The following is a 27,991-nucleotide window of genomic DNA, read 5'->3' on the forward strand; positions in this document are numbered from 1 at the left end:
GATATCGTAAGCAGACTGGTCAATTAGCTCACTCACTACACTGTTACAGTCTCGGTCAGATTCTTGAAGACTCTCTGATCGAGGCAGACCTTCCAGCTGCAGTATATCATCCACGGAATCCAAAGGTGGAATATCCTGAGCATCCAAGGATCGCACATCACCCTCCAGGCTTGTGTCACCTGTTCCTTCAGAAGACAACTCTGACACCCACACTCTGGTTCTGTACTCAGCACCATCATCCACTGCAGTGTCCATGGCAGCTGAGACCACAAGGCTGTCATTCATGTCCTCAGACTCTGTTAATCCAGACATGTCTGTTCCCTCCTCAACAGCAGCATGGGGAAGAGGAAGAAAGTTGACTGGCATTATCAGGTTGCGATGTACCGTCTTCTCCCGTCCAGTGGAGCTGTTCTGAATCTTAAAAGTGTGACTGTCAGCATTCAATCCAGTGACAAGGTAGACAGTATCCTCCCAACGGTCAGCGAGCTTCCGCTTTCCCCGCTCCCCCTTGTTAGCCAGCAATACTCGATCCCCAATCTCCACTGGTGCTCCTCTGACTCTTCTGTCATAAAGGTCAGCATGCCTCTTCAACTGCTTCGCTGCAGATGCCTGTGCTGCATTCATGGCTTCTTTCAGATCTCTCCTCAAAGACTGAACAAACTGGTCATAGTCGACAACTTCTGGGTTCTCTATGACAGAGCCAAAGACTATGTCAACAGGCAGTCTTGGCGTCCTCCCAAACATTAGCAGGAAAGGGGCAAAGCCTGTGGTCTCGTGGATTGTACAATTGTATGCAAACGTAAGGGACTTCAGCGCCTGAGGCCATCTGTGCTTTGCTCTCGTTGGCAGGGCCTGGATCGTATTTCCCAAATCATCCTTTCGCAGGACCCGTTCCCCATCGGATGGTACGGCGTGGTGTGAGACTTCTGAACGCCTGCAACACTCAACAGTTCGGCTATTAAAGCGCACTCTAAGTTGGCTCCCTGGTCTGAGTGTATACGTCGAGGCATCCCGTAGACACAGAAATAGTTGTTCCACAACTGATGAGCTACTGACTTAGCAGACTGGTTCGGACACAAGAAGGCATGAGCCAATTTGGTAAAGTGGTCAGTAACAACGAGCACATCCAAGGATTTGTTTGAAGAATCTTCTGCAGACCAGAAGTCTATGCACACTAGTTCAAGAGGCTCAGTTGTTATTATGCTCTCAAGAGGAGCTCTTGCTTCCGGATCAGGAGTCTTGCTCACCACGCATCTCCTGCAGCACTTCACATAAGCTTTTACCTCCCTCTCCAGGCCATGCCCGAAGAACCTCTGTCTTGTCAGGTAGACTGTTCTCTGTTGGCCCTGGTGGCCAGCTTCATCATGGACAACCTTCAACACCATTGCTTTCATGGAGGCTGGAACCACATAGATACATTTTCCTCTTTGTAACCACATTCTTCGAAACACGATACAGTACACCCATCTTCATGGTCAACTTGTCCCAACTTCTGAGAAGACACAAAACCTCAACACTCTCATGGGCACGCTCTCTCCGGGATGGTCTTCTCCCCCTCTCCACAAAGAAGATGACTTTGCTGATCACGTTGTCATCACCCTGCTTACTCATCAGTAGGTCGTGTGGCAGAACATCGACATCGGTCTGCTCTGATGGCATAACAGCCTTTGGTAGCTGTGGCAACAGCAGTGCATGTGAGCCCACTTCCCACACCCAGCACCTGTGTGAATGAAGAACAGCTGCAACTTCATGTCTTGATAAAGCACCAGATGGGGGGTCAACAGTAGCCTGACAGCTAATGACCACTTCGTTGGAGTCAGAGGCTTTGTCAAAGGGGTGGCTGGACCAGGGAAACACATCTTGCACTCTGTCTGTGTGCACAGCGTCGGCTTCAGCTAGTAAGGTCTCGTAAGGGACCCTTGTCAGGCGATGGAGTGCACTGGGTCGTACGAAGGGCTCTCTGCTCAAAGCATCTGCAACAACATTTATTTTTCCAGGAATGTACTTGATGTCAAACTCGTACGGTGCCAGCTTGGCGACCCATCTCTGTTCACAAGCATCAAGCTTTGCTTTGGTCAGAATGTATGTCAAGGGATTATTATCCGTCCATACCGTGAACTGCTGTCCCCGTAGCCAGTGGTGGAACTTGTCACAGATAGCCCATTTCATGGCAAAGAACTCGAGCCTGTGCGCAGGATACCTCGACTGTGCATAACTGAGGGACTTGCTCGCGAAGGCTATAGGTCTCGCTGTAGTTCCCGGTTCCTGCACCTGAGATAGCACAGCACCTAAGCCATTGCTGGATGCATCCACTGAGAGTAGAAAGGGTTTTTCGAAGTGGGGGTGGGCCAACAAAACCTGGTCCAGTAAGGCTTGCTTTAGCTGGAATAAGGCCTGTCTGCATTCTGTTGTCCAGTCGGCAGCCGTCAACTTCCTGACAGGTGAGCTTCGCTTCTTTTTCCAGCGTGGAGCCTTGTGTCCAGTAGTCAATCCAAAGAGAGGCTTTGCAATGGTCGAGCAACCTTCAATGAACTGTTGATAATACACCACCATCCCAAGGAATGACCTCAATTTCTTCTGAGATGGAATGTCAGTGCCATCTTTCATCAGATCCGCTTCTGTTACTCCTGTAATGGCCCTCACCTTCTCAGGGTCTGTAGCTACACCATCCGCACTAATGATATGCCCCAGAAACTTCACAGACCTCTGCAGAAAGTTACACTTTTTTGGCGCCAACTTCAGGTTGTGAGCCTTGAGACGCTCAAAAACCATTTCCAGGCGCTGTATAGCCAGATCTTCAGTGGGCGCATAGACCAAGACATCGTCAAGGTAACACAGCAGGCTAAGAAAGTTCTGATCCCCAAAGATGTTTAGCATCATCCTCATAAAGGTTGCCGGACTATTAGATAACCCCTGTGGCATTCGATTGTATTCGTACAATCCAAATGGTGACGTAAAAGCTGTGAATCTCCGGTCATCCTCATGCACTTCCACATTGTAGTAGCCAGAGGTAAGGTCCATTGTCGAGGAAAAAGGCATTTCCACCTAACGCAGCCAGCGCGTCAGCCTGGTGAGGGAGTGGGTGGGCGTCTTTGATGGTGCGAGCATTGAGCAAACGAAAATCAGTACAGAGTCTCAGGTCTCCAGACTTCTTCCATACAAGGACAAGGGGAGAGGCGAACTCACTACTTGACTTCCTTATGATATCACGTTCTTCCATCTCATTCAATGCTTGTTTGAGCTTCTCATAATTATTTGGTGAAAGGCGTCGGTAGGGCATCCGAAAGGGTTTCTCGTCACTCAGTTGAATGCGGTGAAGACATCCGGAAGCTTTTCCACAATCCAACTTGTGCCTGGAAAAAATAGACTGGTACTCAGCTATGAGCTGGATGAGTTTCTTCTTACCAGCAGGAGACGCTTGACAGGAGGAGACATCAATATCAGTCAAACCTAAGTCACGTAAGACCTCAGGATCGCTTGAACTGTCAGGTCCGTCAGTATCGTGAAGTTGGCTGGAACCGTCAGTCAGTGTCAAGTCATCTTGGCAGTCAGTGAGTATATCAGCCGTTCTCTGCACTTGCTGCTGGAAAGCTGCTGATCAATCATCATTCACACACGAACAGTCAAAGTCCTCTAGAGCCATGCAAGGAAAGACATCGGCTAAAGTGGCGTTTCGTCTCAATGTCACTGTCTTCTGAGAAGGGTTTATCACTCTTAACAGGGAGCCACCCATCCCCCCGCAATAGAGCTACTGTCCTCCCTACCAGTATTGACCTTGGTGTTGACCTTGAACTGCTGGGCTCAATGACAACAGCACTGCCAGCAGATAGATTCTGAGTGTTTCGTAGTCTGCCCCAGACTAAGTGCTCCTGCATAGGCTCTAGAGTCACAGCCCCTTTTAGTCTCACAGTTCCAACTTTGTCAGGTACTTCACTGTCTCTCCATCTCTCCACATTAGCCATCATATCGATTAGCTTGCTCTCCTCACCCCCGTCACACACAGGAGTATAAACCCTCTTCCAGAGATCTCCATCCGTCTTCAGGTGGCGAATCAAGTGCTTTAGGAGATTGCTGCCCAAGATGAGGTCATCACTCTGGCCTTCCACCACCAGTGTAGGCACAGCAACTCTACATCCGTACACCTCCATCTCCAGCTCACATACTCCCAAAGGCCTCGTCTTCAACCCACCACAACCAACCAAGACTACCTCTGTAGGACTCAATGATGGACTTTTCAACACTCCTGCATGCAACAGTTCAGGTAAGACCCTAGAGCTCAAGGTACAAGCCATGGATCCACTGTCAAGCATAGCTCTCACTTCTACTTCTCCTCCTATTAACACCTTGGCATAGAATAAATCATCATACGGGGTAAGTCTCTGTGTGTTCTGCATTATGGTACTCTTCTCATTCTCCATTTCGTCACAAACACTTTTATATACAGACTCCAAATCAACAGCTCTCACTGATGGGGACTCTACAAAAGGCCCAACACTCTCCCCTTCTACATGCAGGCCTACTAGTTTTCCGGAAGCTGAGCAGTGATTACTGTAGGGACTCCACCAGCTGTGCTCAGAGCTGCGGCCTTGGGGCACTGAGAGCGTGCGTGGCCAGCTACATGACAAAGAAAGCAGAGGTGATTGGCCCTGCAGTGAAAGTAAGTATCATGTCCAGCATCCCCGCACACGTTACATGGCCCATTAGACTTCACTTTGCTCCTATTCCCTTTTTGGAACTTATGGTCAGACTGTTGTGGCCTCTGCTCCAGCACACGCTCCAGCATTGCAAGGATACGTTCCATCGGCTCAGCTGAGCCCTGAATAGTCTGGGCTGGGTCAGGCAACGTATTGGGTACTTCCATGTGGGTTCTCACAGCAGGCATGGTGATCGGCATGACAGCACCAACTTCCTGCTTCATTGTTGCGATGGCTGGGGTCAACTTAGATAAGTGAGAGTACCTCCGCTCCCTCCTGTATTCATCCAGCCTCTCATGAACATCTGCAGCAGTCCACTGCTGTAATGGCTTGCACTTAAAGATAAGCGACAGTTCAGCATTAGGGCAATGTCTGATAAACATGACTGTGAGCTCACGAGATGGGTCTTCAACACTTTTTCCTTGTCTCTTTAGACAATCTTCAGCAACCTCCATAGCCCTGTTCAGTCTGCGCCAATATTCAAATGGTTGTTCATCAGTCAGAGGTAATGTGGCATAAAAGTCAGCAAGGGGCATGCTTGAAAAAACAGTGTCACTAAAATGTTGTTCCAGTATGTCAAAGATGGGACTCGGGCCTTTAGATAAATCAATGGAGGGATTGCTGCGTATGCCAACTTTAACAACATCGCGGGCCCTTCCCATAAGCCTGCCCATAACCTCAACTGCTTGATCCATCACAGACACGCCCCTCTTACGCATGTAAACCATTACCATATCCTCCCACTCATGCACTGTGCACTTTTCAGAGCCATCCCCCCGAAAGTACACCGGTTCCCTGATATCAGACTTCAATACCAGGTTCAGGCCTGACACATCCATACCCCTCGAGCTGCATACACTCCCCATAACATTGTCCCCAACATGCCCAACAATTGCCTTTGACTCCAAACAGGAGGCAATGTTCTCCCCAATGGAATGACCAATCTGCTGTACTATGTCTGCTATCAAATCCATGGAGACCTCCCCACTCCCTGTATTTGGCAAAACTCTTTCATACACATCCTTGGGCGTGTCCATGGGTAACCTATCATCAAAACCCTCCAGTTTGGGCATAGGTGTAGAAGTAACTGGAATTTTGGCTGAACCCCTACCAACAGATGGTGACAGATTAAATGACAGGAAACCCCTACCTCTCCCAACACCTTCCATTTTAACAATGGGAAATCAACACCCTAATAAAAATGTAAATAGCAAAACATGTATATATATATATTTTAAACCTCACGTCAAAATCTAAACTATATCTAGTACACTGGTAAAACTCTGGTAAAACTCACCCTACTTACATTAGAATTGCAATTAAACAAGTAACACAAAAGTTCATCAATTTCGATAATAAAACGTTCTAGTGGCGCCCTCTTGTGGCGAAATGCGATATCGCCATAAACTGCACCAGCAACGTCTTATCTGATTCTTCAACGGCAACCACGGCGAAGTTCTGAGATGGAAATCCAGCGAAGGATGATCCGATCCAGAAGAACGGTCACGGCACCACTGTAACAGTACTCGTCTTGCGTTGTGTTCAATCAGTCATCGACACGGAACTCCAACATGTAGCACCAGTCATGTAGCTTTATTCTGATAAGAACGACACAAAATTGCACGTCATGCAATGCACGTCTCACCATCCAACTCTGCATTCACGCACGCTGGTTTGGTGCTTGTTCACTGGGACGATTCTAACTGGAACATCCCCCCTCGTAAGCAAGCTACGCAAACCAGCCAATAAGATGCCATGTTGAGTAGGTGAAGGCAAAACAAACTCAAACCAAAAACCCATTGGCTTAACAATAAAGTGGCAAGGGGAATCACCAATATAACCCTGTTACACATGCACGTAGCCTAAACGTTTGTTTGCGGACCGCCATGTCGAATAAGTAGAGCCCGAAGGCAAAGGGGTGGAGTGTAGTCTTTAGTAAATTAGAAACCACACTGACTTTGGTAACCAGAGCAGAGATCTCCAGCATTGAGGTGAGAGGGAGGAAGGAGAACGGCAAAGGACGATAGACGACTGGCAAGGATTTGCGACACATCGGATCATCAGTGATAAACCCAGAGCAAGAAGACTCGTAAGTAGCCCTAAAGATCGGAAAATTACCCACTCAACTTTTAAAAACTGACCGAGAAAAATGTATTAAAGCCATGCCAACCTACCACTACACCGGCAGTACAAAGTGGTCGCTCGTGGATCAGTGACTAATGAACGACCTACATACATTTGGAAATCCGTCATTTATGACCAAAGCAATTAGGATAATAATATAGTAATTGCTGCATTGATTTAGTCAAATGTATTGCTCATGACAGTTTTCTGTATGAATAGAATAGTGCACAATATTGCCGATTGATAAAGACTGCATGCCTGCGATACAAACTGCATCCGTCCTCACCAGACTGTTCTCCAGTTAGCGCTTTCTCGGCGTAGTCTAGTAAACACATAATATACATAAGGGGCTATAATATAGTAATATGTGCAAAACCACTATTAAGTGCACTTATGTCTTCAAATCTTCTGGTAGCATATGGTATATATTTGCTGTGGCACATGCAGTAGTGGAACCACTGAAGACATCAAAACCATGAAATAACACATGGAATCATGTAGTAACCAAAAAAGTGTTAAACAAATCTAAATATATTTTAGATTCTTCAAAGTAGCCACCCTTTGTCTTGATAACAGCTTTGCACACTCTTGGCATTCTCTCAACCAGCTTCACTTAGAATGCTGAGTGAGCACTTGTAGGCTGCTTTTCCTTCACTCTGTGGTCCCACTCATCCCAAACCATCTCAATTGGTTTGAGGCCAGGTCTTCTGATGCAGCTCTCCATCACTCTCCTTCTTGGTCAAATAGCCCTTACACAGCCTGGAGGAGTGTTTTGGGTCATTGTCCTGTCGAAAACAAAGCGCAAACCAGATGGGATGGCGTATCACTGCAGAATGCTGTGGTAGCCATTCTGGTTAAGTGTGCCATAAATTCTAAATAGTTCACAGACAGTGTCACCAACAAAGCTCCATCACACCACCTCCTCCTCCATGCTTCACAGTGGGAACCACACATGCAGAAATCATCCGTTCACCTACTCCGCGTCTCACAAAGACACGGCGGTTGGAACCAAAAATAAAAAATTTGGACTCATCAGACCAAAGGATAGACTTCAACTGGTCTAATGTCCATTGCTCATATTTCTTGGCCCAAGCACGTCTCTTCTTCTTATTAGTGTCCATTAGTAGTGGTTTCTTTGCAGCAATTCAGCCATGAAGGTCTGATTCACACAGTCTCCTCTGAACAGTTACTTATTTGAGCTGTCCTTGCCGTAATATGGATTTGGTCTTTTACCAAATAGGGCTATCTTCTTTATTCCACCCTTACCATGTCACAACACAACTGATTGGCTCAAACGCATTAAGAAGGAAATCAATTCCACAAATTAACTTTTTAACAAGGCACACCTGTTAATTGAAATTAATTCCAGGTGACTACCTCATGAAGCTGGTTGAGAGAATGCCAAGAGTGTGAAAAGCTGTCAAGGCAAAGGGTGGCTACTTTGAAGAATCTAACATATAAAATAGATTTTGATTTAACACTTTAACTACACGATTCCACACGTGTTATCACATAGTGATGTCTTCACTATTATTAAACAATGTAGAAAATAGTAAAAAAAAAAAAAACTCCAAACTTTTGACTGGTACTGTAAATATCTCTATCTCTCCAGAAACCAGATTACTGCATCTTGAGTGAGTAGTTTTGTCCAGGATTTCAGGAGCAGCAGTTCTCTGTCCATCCTTCATTTCTTCAGGATGACAGAGACTGAAGGGAAGTTTGACTTTGCTATCGACCGTGGTGGTACTTTCACTGACGTCTTTGCCCGATTACCTGACGGCCGGGAAAGGGTCCTGAAACTGCTGTCCCACGACCCCCAGAACTACAAAGACGCTCCAACTGAGGGGATCCGCAGGGTTCTGGCGGAGGTGAGACGGAACTCTGGAGAGACGGGGAGAGGAATTAAAGGACTAAGGAATAGACAGATGAGAGAGAGGTAGTTTATGGAGAAATTAAGAGAGCAGGAAGAGTAGTTTTAGTTAAAGCTTGTGACAAGCTGAGATCAGACATGACGTCAGCAGACGAGGTAAACCAGTGCTTAATGTGTGATCCTCTCTAACCCCCCCCCCCACTACATCCTGCTATGTTCACAGGAGACTGGGCAGGCATTTCCCAGGGAACAGCCTGTGGAGACATCCCTGATTGGCTGGATCAGGATGGGCACCACAGTGGCGACCAATGCCCTGCTGGAGAGGCAGGGAGAGCGGACTGCCCTCCTGGTCACAAAGGGGTTCAAGGATCTGTTGCATATTGGCACCCAGGCCCGGCCAAAGCTCTTCGATTTGGTTAGTGCTTCTCTATGGAATGGAGACTGGGTTGATGCTATCGCACAATAGAGTTTTCGCTTTGAGGGCCCTTTGTTTGGGGTGGTGAGGTGGGGGTCCTGTCCTGCCTTGTCGGAGTCTGACACTAATGTATTGATGAATGAATGAATGCTCACTTGAACAATTCCATACCGGCCGTGCTAATGGGACGGTTAACTGAGAGCTGATTTATACTATACGCAAGTGGCAGTGGGCACTTTTCCACTATGTTGCTTGGTAATGGAATAATGTACTCTTATCATTGAAGCGTTTCAAATGATTCAGTAATGTTTAGGTAGACTCTTTCACAACAAGTTTATACTAAGCCTACAAAGGTAGTAAGTGATTCTTTAAATTAGGATCTAATACTGCTTCAGATAAAGTCCCTAATTTATTGCATCAAGGGTTTGAGAGGCAGAGCTCACAATTGTCTCTGTTTCTTCAATGAATACTTTGACATTGTTCTACTGTGTAAACGTGTTTAGTTGTGTTGTAATGGGAGTGTAAGGGTGCACATCTGGAGTGTATCACTGCTCCTCAGTAGGTCTGTGTGAGACCTGTTGGAACTACAGCTGCACCCTCCCATCTCCTGCTGGGCTCACAGTACAGACATGATCTACATTCTGTTAGCAGGGACAGGTGGGCCTGTCAGGGAGCGCTAAGGGGTTGGGAGGGACACAACAGGGACTAAATTAATACACCTTGTGCTTAGTGGAAGATGTGTGGCAGCATAGAATGAAAAACATGCATAGATACATGTGCATAAACAAACACTCAGTGCAGACACGGAACATGCAGCTGTCTCAGAAAAACTGTTTCATGGGCAGTTAATGGGAGGATAGGTACACGCATGGGGGTTGGTCTTGGAGTTTGTCCCCAGACCTGTGTTCTACTGTTGGTCCGAGTGACATACTGACCTAGCGTATATCCAATGATATTGCAACAGCTTTGTGCTGTCCGCTGCACCTTTGGGAGCAGACCCTGCCCTCTGATCATTTTAGTTGGAGGTCCTAAGGTTTATATGTAAGTGATGACTAATACCATTTCCCAACTTTTCCTTTTCTAGGACAGCCAGCTCTTACCCAATATCAACTTCCATCATGGATAGTCAATACTGAGTTGTTTTATTAAAATTATAAAGTTGGGAGTCTAGATTATTTGCAAGTTAGAGTAACTTAACGCTCTTTGTGTGTGTGTGTGTGAGACAGGAGGTGGCTGTTCCAGACGTGCTGTATGAAGAGGTCATTGAGGTTGATGAGAGGGTTGTCCTTAGACAAGATGGCTGCCAGCTACCCAGGAAAGAACCCAAGCGTATTGTCACAGGTAACAGCACTACACAGGAGTAACTCAATAACATGCAGGCCTTCAGCTACACAGACTCCACCACACAGTGCATTCAAAGTATTCAGATCCCCTGACTTTTTCCACATTTTGTTACATTACAGCCTAATTCTAAAGTTGATGAAATAATATTTCCCCCTCAATCTACACACAATAACCCATAATGACAAAGTGAAAACAGGTTGGAATGTGAGGTTGGAATAATACTGTGAAAGGGAAGATTTAGTGTAAGATCTGTTTGAAAAGACAGCCTGAAATGTTTGCCTGTTTGGGTGAGATGTAATTGTGGCCTGCCAATAACAGCACAATTTCAGTTTTTCCCTCCCCACTCAAACCACTCCCAGATAGTCTTAGTAAAATTCCTTCTTGAGAAATTGTTCTATGCTAAGAAGCTATTTTTGTTTATTTTTTTACTATTGAGATAAAAACAGCTGCATTGGGTCTTTTACCATTTAGTCTATTACAATACCCATTTTACAATAAACTAATTATTACACAAATTTTAACACAGAGAGTGCAGTATTCTTGACCATATCCTGCAAGATATGGAAATGATATGGATATGTTTCCTGCTCCTACTGAGGCACAGGCAATGACTGACAAGGAGAGCTTTTTCAACATATATAATTTTCAGATGCAAATTTCCCACAGGACTATTACCTCCTGTATGTCAAGTTTATGACAGGTTTGAGTGGTAACTGCTTGGGTTAATCATTTGCATCCACACATACACATATACCTGTCCCTTACCTCTGCCCTGTGTCCTCCAGGCAGTACAGGGGACTCCCTGGAGGTGTGGCGTGAGCTGGACATGCAGCGTGTGGAGGACGATCTGAGAGGAGTCCTGTCCCGGGGGATCCACAGCCTGGCTGTTCTGCTGCTACACTCCTACACGTCAGTATACTTGCCAACCCAGACAGCAAGAGTTTCTCCCAGTTTACTATCTTTAAAGATTGTTGTTGTGTGTGCCTGGTGTCAGATTACCTGTTTTTCTTGGTGTTAGATCACTGTAGTAGATGTGGAAGGTCATGAACAGTCAGTCTGAGAAGGGTAGAGGAAGACTGGCCCTCTTCTCCTTCACTGCGCTTTTTCTCCTGCCATCTCGAAAGTTGAGTTTCTCTCCGTTGTTATATCCATTCTGGGAGTTCTCATTTGTTGATTTACAGGGTTCCTTCTACTCCGTTTCAAACTGTAAAGTAATTTAAAGTCGCTGGATGTAAGTACATTGTAAAGGCACCTTCAGAACTGTCTGGCTTAATGCCAGGTCTGATAACCACAGAACACACAACCTTTCAACAGGAGGGAGAGCACTGAAAGGCTTTTCAAGAAAATACTGTATGAGTTAATGAGTCAACTTTGCAGTTTGCCTCACAGTACTAAACTCAGCAAAAACAGAAACGTCCTCTCACTGTCAACTGCGTTTAGTTTCAGCAAACTTAACATGTGTAAATATTTGTATGAACATAAAAAGATTCAACAGCTGAGACAGAAACTGAACAACTTCCACAGACATGTGAATAACAGAAATTGAATAATGTGTCCCTGAACAAAGGGGGGTTCAAAATCAAAAGTAACAGTCAGTATCTGGTGTGGCCACCAGCTGCATTAAGTACTGCAGTGCATCTTCTCCTCATGGACTGCACCAGATTTGCCAGTTCTTGCTGTGAGATATTACCTCACTCTTCCAACAAGGCACCTGCAAGTTCCTGGACATTTCTGGGGGGAACGGCCCTAGCCCTCACCCTCCGATCCAACAGGTCCCAGACGTTCTCAATGGGATTGAGATCCGGGCTCTTCGCTGGCCAAGGAGGATGTCTTCCCTGTAACGTACGGCGTTGAGATTGCCTGCAATGACAACAAGCTCAGTCCGATGATGCTGTGACACACCGCCCCAGACCATGATGGACCCTCTACCTCCAAATCAATCCCGTTCCAGAGTAAAGGCCCCGGTGTAACGATCATTCCTTCGACGATAAACGCAAATCCGACCATCACCCCTGGTGAGACAAAACCGCGACTCATCAGTGAAGAGCACTTTTTGCCAGTCCTGTCTGGTCCAGCAACAGTGGGTTTGTGCCCATAGGCGACGTTGTTGCTGGTGGTGTCTGGTGAGGACCTGCCTTACAACATACCTACAAGCCCTCAGTCCAGCCTCTCTCAACCTATTGTGGACAGTCTGAGCACTGATGGAGGGATTGTGCGTTCCTGGTGTATCTCGGGCAGTTGTTGTTGCTATTCTGTACCTGTCCCGCAGGTGTGATGTTCGGATGTACCAATACTGTGCAGGTGTTTTTATACGTGGTCTGCCACTGCGAGGATGATCAGCTGTCATCCTCTCCCTGTAGCGCTGTCTTAGGTGTATCACAGTACGGACATTGCAATTTATTGCCCTGGCCACATCTGCAGTCCTCATGCCTCCTTGCAGCATGCCTAAATCACGTTCACGTAGATGAGCAGGGACCCTAGGCATCTTTCTTTTGGTGTTTTTCAGAGTCAGTAGAAAGGGCTCTTTAGTGTCCTAAGTTTTCATAACTGTGACCTTTATTGCCTACCGTCTGTAAGCTGTTAGTGTCTTAATGACCGTTCCACAGGTGCATGTTCATGAATTGTTTATGGTTCATTGAACAAGCATGGGAAACACTGTTTAAACCCTTTACAATGAAGATCTGTGAAGTTATTTAGATTTTTTTCGAATGATCTTTGAAAGACAGGGTCCTGAGAAAGGGATGTTTCTTTTTTTGCTGACTTCATATGTTGGACAGGAACATAATGGAATGAATCTGATGTGAGAAGTCTCTCTCTCTCTGTATGTCAGGTGGTCTGCCCATGAGAAGGCTGTTGGGTCATTAGCGCGCAGGCTGGGTTTCACCCAAGTGTCCCTGTCCAGTGAGGTCATGCCCATGGTGAGGGCAGTGCCACGCGGGTACACCGTATGCGCTGATGCCTACCTCACACCTAAAATCCGCCAGTACTTGAAAGGCTTCACCTCTGGCTTCAGAGGTGGACTGGAGGTTAGTCAGTGTTTTTGTAAATAAATGTGTTTTGTTATGTTAACATAATGTTGTGTAGCTGTATTTACTGAGCACTCATAGGTGTGCAGAGAGATCATACTCTTGTGTAGCTTTACATTCTGTATAGCTACACACCTTGAAAAGACTGCCTCGCTCAACCTCCTGTACTCCCTCCGCCTCTCTCTCAACTGTAGGGTGTGAGTGTTCTCTTCATGCAGTCTGATGGCGGTCTCACCCCCATGGAGCAGTTCTGTGGGTCCCGGGCTGTGCTGTCTGGGCCCGCGGGGGGGGTGGTGGGCTACGCCATCACCTCCTACAGCCAGACAGAGAACAAGCCCGTCATTGGGTTCGACATGGGGGGTGAGGAGGAGCACAGGATGTAGTGGGGGGGCACAATGGAAAAGAAGGAAACGGCTAAAGGGGTGGAGGGGCCATATGCAGCCTATATAGCATGAGGACAGGGGAAGAGGGTAAAGGCGTCAGCATGCTTCTGTTCAGTTGGTGACTAGCTGAAGTTGTCTAGATGAACTGAACGAGTGTACTCGCATAATCCCTTAAAAGACCTTCGCATGAAAAATGAGAAAAAAGCAAAAATACTACTGTTTGTCCATTTTGAGACTCCGTAGCCAGTATACACTTCCTAGCAAAGAGTCAGAATTATTCGAAGATGACTCACGAAATCGGTGATACATTTTGACCTTTTTGCCGAGGATCTTAGTCGCGCATTTTTACATCTAAAATGTTTGTTGCAGTATTTCTCAATGAAAACATTTGCATGAAAATTAGTTGAATGACAACAAATACTTTATTGAAGAATCCCTACTGTTGACCAATCATCAACAAATAGACTTTGACTACCTATCACGAGAATTTAGCTATCTCAATGGTTGAACTCAACTATCACTCAAGATTTGTAAGGCTCTGGTTAATGAAGAACTAGACAAAGTCCCAGTCTGCAATATATCAGTCCTTTATTCAGAGGACACTCTGTCTTCAAAATGAGAACAGAATATTTTTGTAGCACACACACACAAATGAACTCACATCAGTAGAATCTCCACCTCTCTTTAGGTGGGCTGTATTTTTCCAAAGTTCACATACATTGTTTATCACACTTCTGCAATGTGTTTCATCATCTTCTGCAAGCCTAGCCATTTCTAACAGTTTTTCACCTCCCTAGTGTGGGGAGGCCTCTTTCCAGTTATTAATTTCACCGTTATCACAAGTCGACAATTCAGTTGTCCTTGAATGTCTCAACTATACCCTGCCCATATTGAGAAAATAGTAACACAATGGCCTAGTCTTAAAAAGTCTAGTCACACACATTATTGGATTATGACTCTAACACATTTCATACAATTTATATGGTTTCAGGGTGGAATACTTTAGTCATTATCTTAAACATACAAATTCTTCTATCACTACCGACTTCGGCTTACCTCCCGGGAAAAAAATTGTGTGCCTGAACAGCTGAAAAAACCCTTACCGAAGTCCAAAACGAACGAAAACATCACACAACTCTTCCAAACTGTTTTGGCTGGGAAGCATGCAGACGCCTTAAAGGGTTGCTGACTTTGAGAAGAGAGAGAGGTGTGAACTTAAGGGTTTAAAAGGAAACAATCATAGCAGGAAGCAGGAATGGTACTGATGGATGTTAGACAAAGGCTTCTTTGAAGCCCTTGATGACTAAATCTCACATTATTCACTAATACTGGGCTGAGGAAGTCCTAGCATTCCATCATTTAGGGAAACTTGGGCTCTTTTACACTTCGTGCCCCTAACAGCTACTCTGGGCTACTCTGTGCCCCCTTTAGGCACGTCTACAGATGTGAGTCGCTACGCGGGTCACTATGAGCACGTGTTTGAGGCCACCACAGCTGGCGTCACCCTGCAGGCCCCACAGCTAGACATCAACACCGTAGCAGCAGGCGGTGGCTCCCGCCTCTTCTTCAGGTCAGTCAGGACAACAGGTTCACACATAGTATGAATATGGACTTTCAGCATACTGTATGTTTACATAGTCTGTTGCTTGGAGGTCTGGGAAGTATAATATCTATTTTCTCGTGTTTGTGATTTATGCTCACACTGTTCTGCCATAGCTAAACCATTAACCCACAGTTACTACCTAGGAACCCATTAGACAAACATTGGATGGCAATGTATGACTTCCACAGGGAATGACTGTGTATGTGGTGGAAGTCAATCTTGTCCAGTCAGTCTACAGGGAGGGAAATGTGACATTATAGTCGTGACCCCACAAATCTACCCTCTTTGTTCCCAGGTCAGGGATGTTTGTTGTGGGTCCAGAGTCAGCTGGTGCCCATCCAGGACCAGCCTGCTACAGAAAGGGTAGGAATACTGCCCCCCACCCCATCCCTCTCTCTGTCCCTCTCTCTGTCTCACACACATGCTCCTCTTCTTTCCTCTCCTTTTCTCTGTTGAATAGAGCTGTTACCCTTTTTCTCCCTGGTACAGATTTCTATCCTTAATCCTTTCCACTCAGTTAAATTAAACTGTACAGACATTTTAACATCTGTACGGCCGACGCTTTTTCCTCCCTGGTCCCTTTTCCCTACCCCATCTGTAGAAAGATGGTGTGGCTGGGGGGGAAGGCTTAAAAAAGTTGGAATAACTCCCAAATTCCAACAGAAATGTGAGATTGTATAACAGCTCTGGATACAGCTCAAGTGAAGTACTGTAGTAACCTACAAAACCATTTAGTTTTCTCCTGCTACTGTTGGTATGGTATGACTCCTGATGTGGAAGTGTGATATTTATAGCATTGCCTATATTCTGAACACTTATGGTTTGGTAATACTACAGAGAAGACATCAATCTGTGAGTTGTGGTCAAAGGCCTGATGTAATGTCCAGGTATTCCTATATGTTCTTCATAGGTGGTCCTCTGACTGTGACGGATGCCAACCTGGCTCTGGGCCGCCTGCTCCCCTCCTACTTCCCCAGGATCTTTGGTCCTGGAGAGGACGAGCCTCTGTCCAGCGAGGAAACCATGGAGCACTTCCAACAGCTCACCCGCGAGATTAACCACTTCCTCTACACCAACCAATCCCAGAGCAGCGCCAACGGAAGCGCCCATTCAAACAGCAGCAGGGTCATGAGCAGCAAATCAGAGATGAGCATGGAGGAAGTTGCTATGGGTTTTATCAGAGTGGCCAACGAAGCCATGTGTCGTCCCATCAGAGCACTGACACAGGTATTGATGGGAGGGATTATATTGATGTTTTTTTTGTGTAGTATGGTGTTTCACTAGAGACATTAGTTGAAATACTTGAATTAGTCCCATTTTCACATTCAAAATAAGCAGCGGAGTTTGTTGTTAGACTACAGCAGTGGAGTTGTTTCTTAGACCACAGCAGTGCTCTGATGTTGCTGATAATTCCATGTTGAACAGAAGTTTTTGCTGCCTTTTCCAAAGACTCTCGCTCTCTCTCCCCCTATCGCTTGCTCTCTCTGTCTTTCTGTGTAGGCTAAGGGTCATGACACCTCTCAGCATGTGTTGGCATGTTTCGGTGGAGCAGGTGGGCAACATGCGTGTGCCATCGCACAAGCTTTAGGTATGAAGACCGTCTTCATTCACAAGTGAGTCCTGTTTTCTGTCTTACACATGTCTGAGTAGGGAGTCCTGTTTCCTGTCTTACACATGTCTTGAGTAGGGAGTCCTGTTTCCTGTCTTACACATGTCTGAGTAGGGAGTCCTGTTTCCTGTCTTACACATGTCTGAGTAGGGAGTCCTGTTTCCTGTCTTACACATGTCTGAGTAGGGAATCCTGTTTCCTGTCTACACATGTCTGAGTAGGGAGTCCTGTTTCCTGTCTACACATGTCTGAGTAGGGAGTCCTGTTTCCTGTCTACACATGTCTGAGTAGGGAGTGAGTTTTGTACACAGGTGGTTGTGTATTCCAAGGAGGGACAGGTGGAGAAGGAGAAAGTGAGGGTGAGCTAGAGAGGCTGGCATGAAAATGCTAGGCTTGTGTTTGGCCAGGGAAAACGGGTGCCTAGGAGGTTGTTGGTTCCTTTCGCGATGTCATTTGACAGTTTGATTCGTTACTGTACATTTTACATTTACATTTTAGTAATTTAGCAGACGCTCTTATCCAGAGAGATTTAGGGCATTCAGCTAGGTGGGACAACCTCAGTCATAATAAGTACATTTTCCTCAATAAAGTAGCTAACAGTCAGTGCTAGTAAGGGGAAAAGTCAAGTGCGAGTGAATCTTATTCACAGCTGTAATGGCTGCCGAAGGTGCTTTCACCTAGTGTCAGCTCTGGGCTGTGAAGACCTACACAATCAAAACATCTTTGTTTCTTTATTGTTTGTTATCTATAACTTTCTTTCACTTTGTAAATGTGTAGTAGGTTGTGTATATCTCTCTAGAAGAAAAAAAATGTAATTGAATCCCTTTTTAGATAAGGCAGCAAAATGTGAAGACTGCAAGGAGTGTGTAGACTTTCACTAGACGCTGTGTATTATAGTGTATAAGTTAGCGTTAGGTACATTTCCCTTGTCTCACCCTTAGATGAAATGAGTGCTGAGAGATTAATGCTTTTTAAAGTCAGTTCGAAGAAAAAACATCCCTTTTCGACTTCAGTTTCAATAAAATATTAAAATATATTGTGAATGATTTGATTTCTCTCTAGAGAAGCGGCATGTTGGGCTCACAAAAGACCCCAAACTAAATTGAATTCAAGTAATTGAAACGACGTCGGTCAGTTAGTTGTTTAATAACAAAAAATAAATAAATTGGTTAATCGCTCAGCACTTGATTAAATAAAACTCAATCAATGTTCCTCCTTCTTCTCTTTAGGTGTTACACAAGTACTATTTTATTTTTCAATAAACATCTCTCCCTCCCAGGTACAGTGGTGTGTTGTCGGCCTACGGCCTGGCGCTGGCTGATGTGGTGGAGGAGGTCCAAGAGCCATGCTCTCTGCAGTACAACCCTCGCTCCTTCTCTGAGCTGGACCACAGGGTGGAGCAGCTGACCCAGCGTTGTACAGAGACCCTGAGAGACCGCGGCTTCAGCAGGTCAGACACATGAGCACTCACACACACACACACACACACCCTCGTTTCAATCGTCTGGGTTCTATAATTAAGAAATATGGCCCGAGGAAGTGTGGTATATGGCCAATATACCACGGTTAAGGGCTGTTCTTATGCACAACGCTATGCAGAGTGCCTTGATACAGCCTTTAGCCGTGGTGTATTGGCCATATACCACAAACCCCTGAGATGCCTTATTGCTATTATAAACTGGTTACCAATGTAATTAAAACAGTGAAAAGTCATTTTGGGTCATAACGGTGGTATACAGTCTGATATACCACAGCTTTAAGCCAATCAGCATTCAGGGCTCAAACCACCGGTTATAATTAAGAAGGAACCAATGCTTTCTTGTCTCTCTTTCTCTCTCAGCTCTCAGATAACCACTGAGGTTTTCCTCCACCTGCGTTACGAGAAAACAGACTGTGCTCTTATGGTGACAGCCACAGGTTACCCCGGCAACTCTCGGTCTTGTAAGTCAGGGGACTTCCGTAGTGCCTTCACTAAGCGGTGAGCACATGAACCTTTCCCCTCACTCCTTAATGTTCCTTCATGATAACAACCAATGATCTTACATCTACAACCATCTCACGGAGCCCTCTTGTTCCCTCTCTACCCCTCCCTCCCTCTCTCCTTCCCAGCTACCTGCAGGAGTTTGGCTTCACCATCCCAGACCGGCCAATCATGGTGGATGACATCAGAGTCAGGGGCTCTGGGAAGTCCGGAATCAAATCTGTGACCAACACCAAGATGGGATCTGGAATTCTCAAAGCCACTACGGTAAAGAGATTAGTATTTGGAGGGTCACAAATCATCACAAGCACGGTTTCCTTACTGTACATCTCAAAGTAATGTCACTTTTTTCACCTGTGTTTACGGGGCTGTGAATACAGTCTCCTTTTATGTGAGTAACAAGTAGTATTACTGTATATTTAATGTATGGCTCCATCCTGGGAACCTCACAAATATATCCTAATTTCCATCCCTAAGATAACCAAGTGTTACTTTGAGGATGGTTACCTGGATACAAGTGTTTACCTGTGGGAGGAGTTGCCATGTGACCACAATATCCCCGGTCCAGCCATCATCATAGACAAGAACAGGTGTGTATTTGTCATGCTGTATCACTTAAGTGTCAGGAAGGGAGAAGGGACAAGGCTACCTTGGAGTATTTACAAATAATGACATTGCAAATACTAAATTCAGATTAGTGTTCAAGCCTAAAATAGCCACTGAATTACACCCGTTGGGTTAGATTATGCTGGCATTCTATAGCCCGGTGGTTCTCAATCCTGGTCCTGGGGACCTAAAGGGGTGACCATGTTTGTTTTTGCCCTGGGCACGACACACCTGATCATCAACTCTTCATCAGGCTTTGATGATTTGAATCAGGGATGTAGTGCTAGAGCAAAAACATATTTTGTTTGCCCCTTTGGGTCCTCAGGACCAGGATTGAGAACCACTGCTATAGACCAGAGTAATGTCCTCTGTAAGTACTGTTTTAGACGCTGTCATTGGGTTGTTTCCTCCCAGCACCATCCTGGTGGAGCCCAGCTGTGTGGCCCATCTGACAGAGGGGGGTGATGTGTGCATCGCTGTGGGCTCCGACCCACACTGCCTCCTGGGAACTGAACTCAACACTGTGCAGCTGTCCATCTTCTCCCATCGCTTCATGAGCATTGCAGGTCCGTTAGTACCCAGGGAGGAGGGACCGAGGGAGGGGGATGGGAAAGATGAAGAGGATAATATGAAAACGGATAGAGGATAACGGGTGGATAGCTGAGAGGGAAATGGATGGGAGTCGAGGATGCAGAAGAATGAGGGTTAGGGAGTGTCAAGCTTGTCATGGAGAAAATCATTGCCATTTACAGTTGAAGTCGGAAGTTTATACGCCTTAGCCAAATACATTTAAACTCAGTTTGTCACAATTCCTGACATTTAATCCAAGTAACAATTCCCTGTCTTAGGTCAGTTAGGATCACCACTTTATTTTAAGAATGTGAAATGTCAGAATAATAGTAGAGAGTGATTGATTTATTTCAGCTTTTATTTCTTTCATCACATTCTCAGTGGGTCATAAGTTTACATACACTCAATTAGTATTTGGTAGCATTGCCTTTAAATTGTTTAACTTGGGTCAAACGTTTCGAGTAGCCTTCCACAGGCTTCCCACAATAAGTTGGGTGAGGTCAGGGCTTTGTGATGGCCACTCCAATACCTTGACTTTGTTGTCCTTAAGCCATTTTGCCACAACTTTGGAAGTATGCTTGGGGTCATTGTCCATTTGGTAGACCCATTTGCGACCAAGCTTTAACTTCCTGACTGATGTCTTGAGATGTTGCTTCAGTATATCCACGTAATTTTCCATCTTCATGATGCCATCTATTTTGTGAAGTGCAGCAGTCCCTCCAGCAGCAAAGCACCCCCACAACATGATGCTGCCACCCCCGTGCTTCACGGTTGGGATGGTGTTCTTCGGCTTGCAAGCCCCCTTTTTCCCTCCAAACATAACAATGGTCATTATGGCCAAACAGTTCTATTTTTGTTTCATCAGACCAGAGGAAATTTCTCCAAAAAGTCTTTGTCCCCATGTGCAGTTGCAAACCGTAGTCTGCCTTTTTTATGGCGTTTTGGAGCAGCGGCTTCTTCCTTGCTGAGCAACCTTTCAGGTTATGTCAATATAGGACTCGTTTTACTGTGGATACAGATACTTTTGTACCTGTTTCCTCCAGCATCTTCACAAGGTCCTTTGCTGTTATTCTGGGATTGATTTGCACTTTTCGCACCAAAGTCTCTAGGAGACAGAACACGTCTCCTTCCTGAGCGGTATAACGGCTGCGTGGTCCCATGGCATTTATACTTGCGTACTATTGTTTGTACAGTCGTGGCCAAAGGTTTTGAGAATGACACAAATATTAATTTCCACAAAGTTTGCTGCCTCAGTGTCTTTAGATATTTTTGTCAGATGTTACTATGGAATACTGAAGTAAAATTATAAGCATTTCATAAGCGTCAAAGGCTTTTATTGACAATTACATGAAGTTGATGCAATGAGTCAATATCTGCAGTTTTGACCCTTCTTTTTCAAGACTTCTGCAATCCTCCCTGGCATGCTGTCAATTAACTTCTGGGCCACATCCTGACTGATGTCAGCCCATTCTTGCATAATCAATGCTTGGAGTGTGTCAGAATTTGTGGGGTTTTGTTTGTCCACCCTCCTCTTGAGGATTGACCGCAAGTTCTCAATGGGATTGAGGTCTGGGGAGTTTCCTGGCCATGGACCCAAAATATTGATGTTTTGTTCCCCGAGCCACTTAGTTATCACTTTTGTCTTACGGCAAGGTGCTCCATCATGCTGGAAAAGGTGTTGTTCGTCACCAAACTGTTCCTGGATGGTTGGGAGAAGTTGCTCTCGGAGAATGTGTTGGTACCATTCTTTATTCATGGCTGTGTTCTTAGGCAACATTGTGAGTAAGCCCACTCCCTTGGCTGAGAAGCAACCCCACACATGAATGGTGTCAGGATGCTTTACTGTTGGCATGACACAGGACTGATGGTAGCGCTCACCTTGTCTTCTCCGGACAAGCTTTTTTCCAGATGCCCCAAACAATCGGAAAGGGGATTCATCAGAGAAAATGACTTTACCCCAGTCCTCAGCAGTCCAATCCCTGTACCTTTTGCAGTCTGTCCCTGATGTTTTTCCTGGAGAGAAGTGGCTTCTTTGCTGCCCTTCTTGACACCAGGCCATCATCCAAAAGTCTTTGCCTCACTGTGCGTGCAGATGCACTCACACCTGCCTGCTGCCATTCCTGGTGCAAGCTCTGTACTGGAGGTGCCCCGATCCCACAGCTGAATCAACTTTAGGAGACGGTCCTGGCGCTTGCTGGACTTTCTTGGGCGCCCTGAAGCCTTCTTCACAACAATTGAACCGCTGTCTTTGAAGTTCTTGATGATCCGATAAATGGTTGATTTAGGTGCAGTCTTACTGGCAGCAATATCCTTGCCTGTGAAGCCCTTTTTGTGCAAAGCAATAATGACGACACGTGTTTCCTTGCAGGTAACCTTGGTTGACAGACGAAGAACAATGATTCCAAGCACCACCCTCCTTTTTGAAGATTCCAGTCTGTTATTCGAACTCAACCAGCATGACAGAGTGATCTCCAGCCTTGTCCTCGGCAACACACACCTGTGTTAGCGAGAGAATCACTGACATGATGTCAGCTGGTCCTTTTGTGGCAGGGCTGAAATGCAGTGGAAATATTTTGGGGGGATTCAGTTCATTTGCATGGCAAAGAGGGACTTTGCAATTAATTGCAATTCATATGATCACTCTTCATAACATTCTGGAGTATATGCAAATATCATACAAACTGAGGCAACAGACTTTGTGAAAAGTAATATTTGTGTCATTCTCAAAACTCTTGGCCACGACTGTACAGATAAACGTTGTACCTTCAGACGTTTGGAAATTGCTCCCAAGGATGAACCAGAATTGTGGAGGTCTACAAAAAACTGTTTTGAGGTCTTGGCTGATTTCTTTTGATTTCCCATGATGTCAAGCAAAGTGGCACTGAGTTTGAAGGTAGGCCTTGAAATACATATACAGGTACACCTCCAAGCTTCTAAATCCATGACATCATTTTCTGTCATTTTCCAAGCTGTTTAAAGGCACAGTCAACTTAGTGTATGTAAACTTCTGACCCACTGTGATACAGTGAATTATAAGTGAAATAATCTGCCTGTAAACAATTGTTGGAAAATTTCTTGTCATGCACAAAGTAGATGTCCTAACCGACTTGCCAGAACTATAGTTTGTTAACAAGAAATTTGTGGAGTGGTTGATAAATGGGTTTTAATGACCTAAGTGTATGTAAACTTCCAACTTCAACTGTACCATTGCCATTTAAGTAACAGAAAGGTAACTAACTGAAAACAGCAAACCACCACTGTAAGTTTTCCCTGAAATCTCCATTAAATGCCCCATCGTCTCATGCATCTACAGAACAGATGGGCAGAGTGCTCCAGAGAACCTCCATCTCCACCAACATCAAGGAGCGTCTGGACTTTTCCTGCGCTGTGTTTGGTCCTGACGGAGGCCTGGTGTCCAACGCACCACACATCCCTGTTCACCTGGGAGCCATGCAGGAGACCGTCCAGTACCAGGTCTGGACGATCACTGCAAGCAGGACAATTCACTGCTTTAACAATCTATTCAAACATGACAATTCACTGCTTTAACAATCTATTCAAAGTCTGCAAAACATACTAAGCAAGTATTTGGGGAATTGGAGACATTCTCACACTAAGCCAGGAAGAGTATATTGTCATGTCTCTCTGTCCCGTTTTCCTTATTTCTATCCTTGTCATCTACAGATCAAATCCATAGGGAGCATCATTAAAGAGGGTGATGTGATTCTGAGTAACCATCCATGTGCAGGAGGCAGTCACCTCCCTGACCTCACTGTCATCACACCGGTGAGTTTCACTGATTAGTCCCTAGAAACATGAGGTGGAGTCGGGGGCCTGGAGCCCGTGTTGTGGGGGCCTAGAGCCCCTTATCACTATATATCGCGCTCTCTGTCCCTCTCAGGTGTTCAGGAGTGGTGTGAGTGGGCCAGTGTTCTTTGTGGCCAGTAGGGGGCACCATGCAGACATCGGGGGGATTACCCCGGGCTCCATGCCCCCCCACTCCACCTCCCTGCAGCAGGAGGGTGCTGTCTTCACCTCCTTCAAACTGGTCACTGCTGGAGTCTTCCAGGAGGAGGGTGAGGAAATTCTACAGAGAGGAACCCTTGTGAAAGGGAGAGCCAATATGTTATAATATCTGCTTGGCACCATTGAGATAGTGTGTTGTTATCAGTTGGCTGTATAATGTGTTGTAGCCAGGAGATGTTGGTAGCAGTGGCTTTCAGTGTAAAGCTATAGTCACAATAGGATATGTTGAGATTCACTAAACACACCATGAGACTTGTCTGACTCGCTTAAATCCTAGGAATTCAAAGCACTCCAGGAATCTGTTTTGAAATAACGTTTCCATGGCATTGTACTGATCTCTCTCTCTCTCTCTCTCTTTATTTCTCTCTCTCTCTCTTTATTTCTTTCTCTCTCTCTTTATTTCTTTCTCCTCCTTTGTCAGCTGTAACGGAAGCTCTCATGGCTCCGGCTCAGTACCCAGACTGCTCTGGGACTCGCAATCTCCATGACAACCTGTCAGACCTGCGAGCTCAAGTGGCAGCCAATCAGCGAGGGAGCACGCTGGTGGGGGAGCTGATTGACAGCTATGGGCTGGCTGTGGTGCAGGCCTACATGGGGTACATCCAGGTGAGAGGACGTCACTGTGAGATGCTTCTTTCAGTTGGGCTGTATTGTATTAGCTTTATTTGGATTCTAAGGTCATCATATCACATTATAAATGGAGTGGTCAGCATTCCTGTTCAGGTGTGTGTGTGATTCCAGACCAATGCAGAGCTGGCGGTGAGAGACATGTTGAAAGAGTTTGCCCGTTGCCGGCAGAAACAGACGGGCTCCTTGGAGGTGGAGGCAGAGGACTTCATGGACGATGGAACACCAATCAGATTGCGGGTCCAGATTAATGAGAACGAGGTGGGTGGAGATCTAATACTGCCCATCTAGCATGGCTGGGGCGCCAAATCTGTTTGTACTGGAGCAAACTCCTCTTGCTCTTTCGTGTTTGTCAGGCCTACGAATACGAGAGAAGTGTTGGTTGAAATAGACAGATCTGGCAACCAGTGTGCTACCCACCATCAAGACTGGGCAAAAACTACTGTTAATGTTAATCAACATTACTGCTCCTTTCTTGTTCCCTCTATCCCTCTCTCTCGTTCTCTCTATCTCTCGTTCTCTCTCTCTCTCATTCTCTTTATCCCTCGTTCTCTATCCCTTGATCCCTCTCTCTCTCTCTCTCTCTCTCTCGTTCTCTCTATCCCTGTATCTCGCTATCGTCCCTCCCAGGGCAGTGCAGTGTTTGACTTCACAGGGACGGGGACAGAGGTGTGGGGGAACTGCAACGCCCCTCGTGCCATCACCTTCTCTGCCCTCATCTACTGCCTGCGCTGCATGGTGGGCCAAGACATCCCCCTCAACCAGGTCAGACACCGTTCACATTCTCAATCTACCACAGAACAAAGTCAGTAATGGGAAACATATGCTAGGACCTCTGGTGGGGGATCATGGATACTGCAACATTGAAGTTTGGGCTCAGTATACCAACAGCTCTAGGTTTCTTTTGTATGGAAGAGTTGTCCTTTAGGTGATATGATCACTTCTAATGACATGTCTGCACTGAATGCAGAATGTGGCAACATAATATTATTATTATTATTATGATATGTGAAACAGTGTCTCTATATGGAGAATGTATTAATTAAACCACTGTCTCTCAGGGCTGTCTCACTCCAATCAAGGTCATCATTCCCAGCGGCTCCATTCTTCAGCCTTCCCAGAATGCCGCTGTGGTGGGGGGGAATGTGCTGACGTCACAACGGGTGGTTGATGTCATCTTCCGTGCCTTCGAGGTCTGCGCTGCCTCACAGGTAGGAGAGAGAGCTGCTACTGGAGAGTCCTGCTACTGGAGAGTCCTGCTACAGTTCCAGATGGAGCAATAGTCTTGATGTTTGAGTGTTACCAGCCCTCCCTCTCTCGTTTCTTCTCACTCACTCAGGGCTGCATGAACAATGTGACTTTCGGTAGCGAGGGGAGCGGTTACTACGAGACGGTTGCCGGGGGAGCAGGTGCTGGTCCAGGCTGGACTGGGCGGAGTGGTGTCCACAGTCACATGACTAACACACGTATCACCGACCCAGAGATTCTGGAGAAGAGGTGGGTGGAGGATTTATAATAGAGGCTTTAACCTTCTACAGTGAGAAAGGCAATGCCTTAACATTCAGTTCCATTGTAGTTGTCTTTAACCTAGTTGGCTAGCAATCATTTCTTCTGTCCTGTTGATCTGATTCTCAGGTACCCTGTGGTTCTGGAGCACTTCTCCCTGCGGCCCGGCTCGGGGGGTGCAGGGGAGTACCGTGGGGGCGACGGGGTGATCCGGAAGCTCCTGTTCAGGAATAAGGTGGTCCTGTCAGTTCTGACAGAGAGGCGCTCCACCCGACCCTATGGTCTCCATGGTAATCTCTCACCTATGACCTCTCCAATGACCTTATTTAGTATGATAATGTCTGTGTAGTTTTGATTGAGTAGCTGTCTGTTGTTTTGTACCGCCATGTCTTCTAGTCATAACATCTTCTATGGTTTGTTGTATTCTGTTCTCTCTCTTAGGGGGTGACTGTGGGGCATCAGGCCTGAACCAGCTCCACAGAGCAGATGGAAGGGTTCTCAACCTGGGGGCCAAGACCACTGTGAGCCTGGAACCCGGGGTGAGACTAGACTGTCATGGCTGTCAGAGTTTGTCTGTGTGGCACATCTGTATGGGCCTGTTGGTGTTCTTGCATTGTACTCGTCTTGTCTTTTGTTCTGAGTATGTGTGTTGATTACCAAACTGTCCATCTGTGTGTTTCTGTGTTGCAGGATATGTTTTGCCTGTACACACCTGGTGGAGGTGGATATGGTGAGGACAAGCAAACAGCTGGGGATGGAAGACTCCTTAAAAAGCGCAGGCGCTTCAATGACAACTTCTCTGAGAGGGGCAGTGTGTTTGAGTATCGCATGGCACAGGAGGGTGTATGAGGACAGGCGACAGGCCAGGGCTGGAGGGGAGAGACCTAGAAACACAGTTCCACTAAGATGAGATGTGCTGAGAAACTCCGCCAAAGATGGAGACAACAATGAAGGCTGGAGAGAGCATTAAATGCTAATGCATTCATGTCCCGTTTTTAGGCCTTGAGCAATGCCTTTTTTTTCATGTCTGTAGTCAACAACCCATACTACGGTGTTTAAAAGGATGCTAGTGCTTTACAGTACTTTTGAGTTTGCACAGAGACAAACATGGAAATTGTTTCACCGGTAGGGGAGTTAATCCTCTGAAGACAGTAAACCTTTAGCCCTAGATTCATTCAGGTCAAGGGTTAACCTGTGTCAACAGTATCGTTTGTTGTATTTTCCTTTAAGCTTAGGCAGTGTGTTAAAGCTATCTGTAGACATCTAGTCTGCTGCCTCTCACCACAACTGATTAGAAACAGGATGTAAAAGCAACACTAGATTATACAGTTGTATGGCTTCAAGGGTGTTAACTAACTAGACTTGAAACATTACTCTTCAAATCTGTTGATGTAACGAAGACTAGCCGACCTTTGGATCAGATGGATACAGTAAATCGCTGCATTGGATTTGTTCTGTGTGGAACTTTGACTTTCATTCCATTATTATACAACTAGTTTGGAGATGGATACATGCAGTTATGTGTTACCAATTCAATACATTTGAAAGCTTGCCATTTATTTATTGAAAAATGACGCCATTTAAAACATTCAGTAGGTTTTACAGTA

The 27,991-nt window shown here is 45.8% G+C and overlaps 1 protein-coding gene across 7 annotated transcripts; it reads left to right on the forward strand.

Moving 5' to 3' along the window:
- Positions 1–6,506: 6,506 nt before the first annotated feature.
- On the forward strand, positions 6,507–27,832 carry oplah (5-oxoprolinase, ATP-hydrolysing). Of its 7 annotated transcripts, XR_016484381.1 has the most exons (28): positions 6,515–6,783; positions 8,431–8,686; positions 8,912–9,103; positions 10,330–10,444; positions 11,233–11,356; positions 13,278–13,473; positions 13,668–13,833; positions 15,288–15,426; positions 15,755–15,822; positions 16,370–16,686; positions 16,960–17,072; positions 18,348–18,518; positions 18,909–19,046; positions 19,178–19,316; positions 19,527–19,639; positions 20,070–20,221; positions 22,594–23,118; positions 23,539–23,699; positions 23,910–24,011; positions 24,127–24,301; positions 24,673–24,857; positions 24,993–25,139; positions 25,509–25,643; positions 25,940–26,089; positions 26,218–26,375; positions 26,514–26,674; positions 26,826–26,923; positions 27,075–27,832. XR_016484381.1 is itself a non-coding variant. In XM_036934935.2 (27 exons), exons 2-27 carry the CDS (start codon positions 8,516–8,518, stop codon positions 27,231–27,233), a joined length of 3,945 nt encoding a protein of 1,314 aa, XP_036790830.2. In that variant the 5' UTR covers positions 6,507–6,783; positions 8,431–8,515; the 3' UTR covers positions 27,234–27,832. The 7 variants fall into 7 exon arrangements, 6 of the variants coding, with proteins under 6 accessions (XP_036790830.2, XP_036790832.2, XP_090045595.1 ...); XM_036934935.2 differs by lacking the exon at positions 22,594–23,118 and having other exon boundaries at positions 6,507–6,783; XM_036934937.2 differs by lacking the exon at positions 22,594–23,118 and having other exon boundaries at positions 6,528–6,783; positions 8,515–8,686.
- Positions 27,833–27,991: the final 159 nt, after the last annotated feature.

This window comes from Oncorhynchus mykiss, chromosome 11 (assembly GCF_057628025.1).
Source record: "Oncorhynchus mykiss isolate SJ-2025 chromosome 11, ASM5762802v1, whole genome shotgun sequence".
In the NCBI taxonomy this organism is placed as follows: domain Eukaryota; kingdom Metazoa; phylum Chordata; class Actinopteri; order Salmoniformes; family Salmonidae; genus Oncorhynchus; species Oncorhynchus mykiss.

Bases quoted from the DNA above. Each gene is read 5' to 3' on its own strand.
- oplah (XM_036934935.2), top strand. From the start codon at position 8,516: ATGACAGAGACTGAAGGGAAGTTTGACTTTGCTATCGACCGTGGTGGT. The intron at 19,047-19,177 runs GTGAGCACATGA...TCTCCTTCCCAG, and splicing joins CGTAGTGCCTTCACTAAGCG to CTACCTGCAGGAGTTTGGCT. The intron at 24,302-24,672 runs GTGAGGAAATTC...CTCCTTTGTCAG, and splicing joins TGGAGTCTTCCAGGAGGAGG to CTGTAACGGAAGCTCTCATG.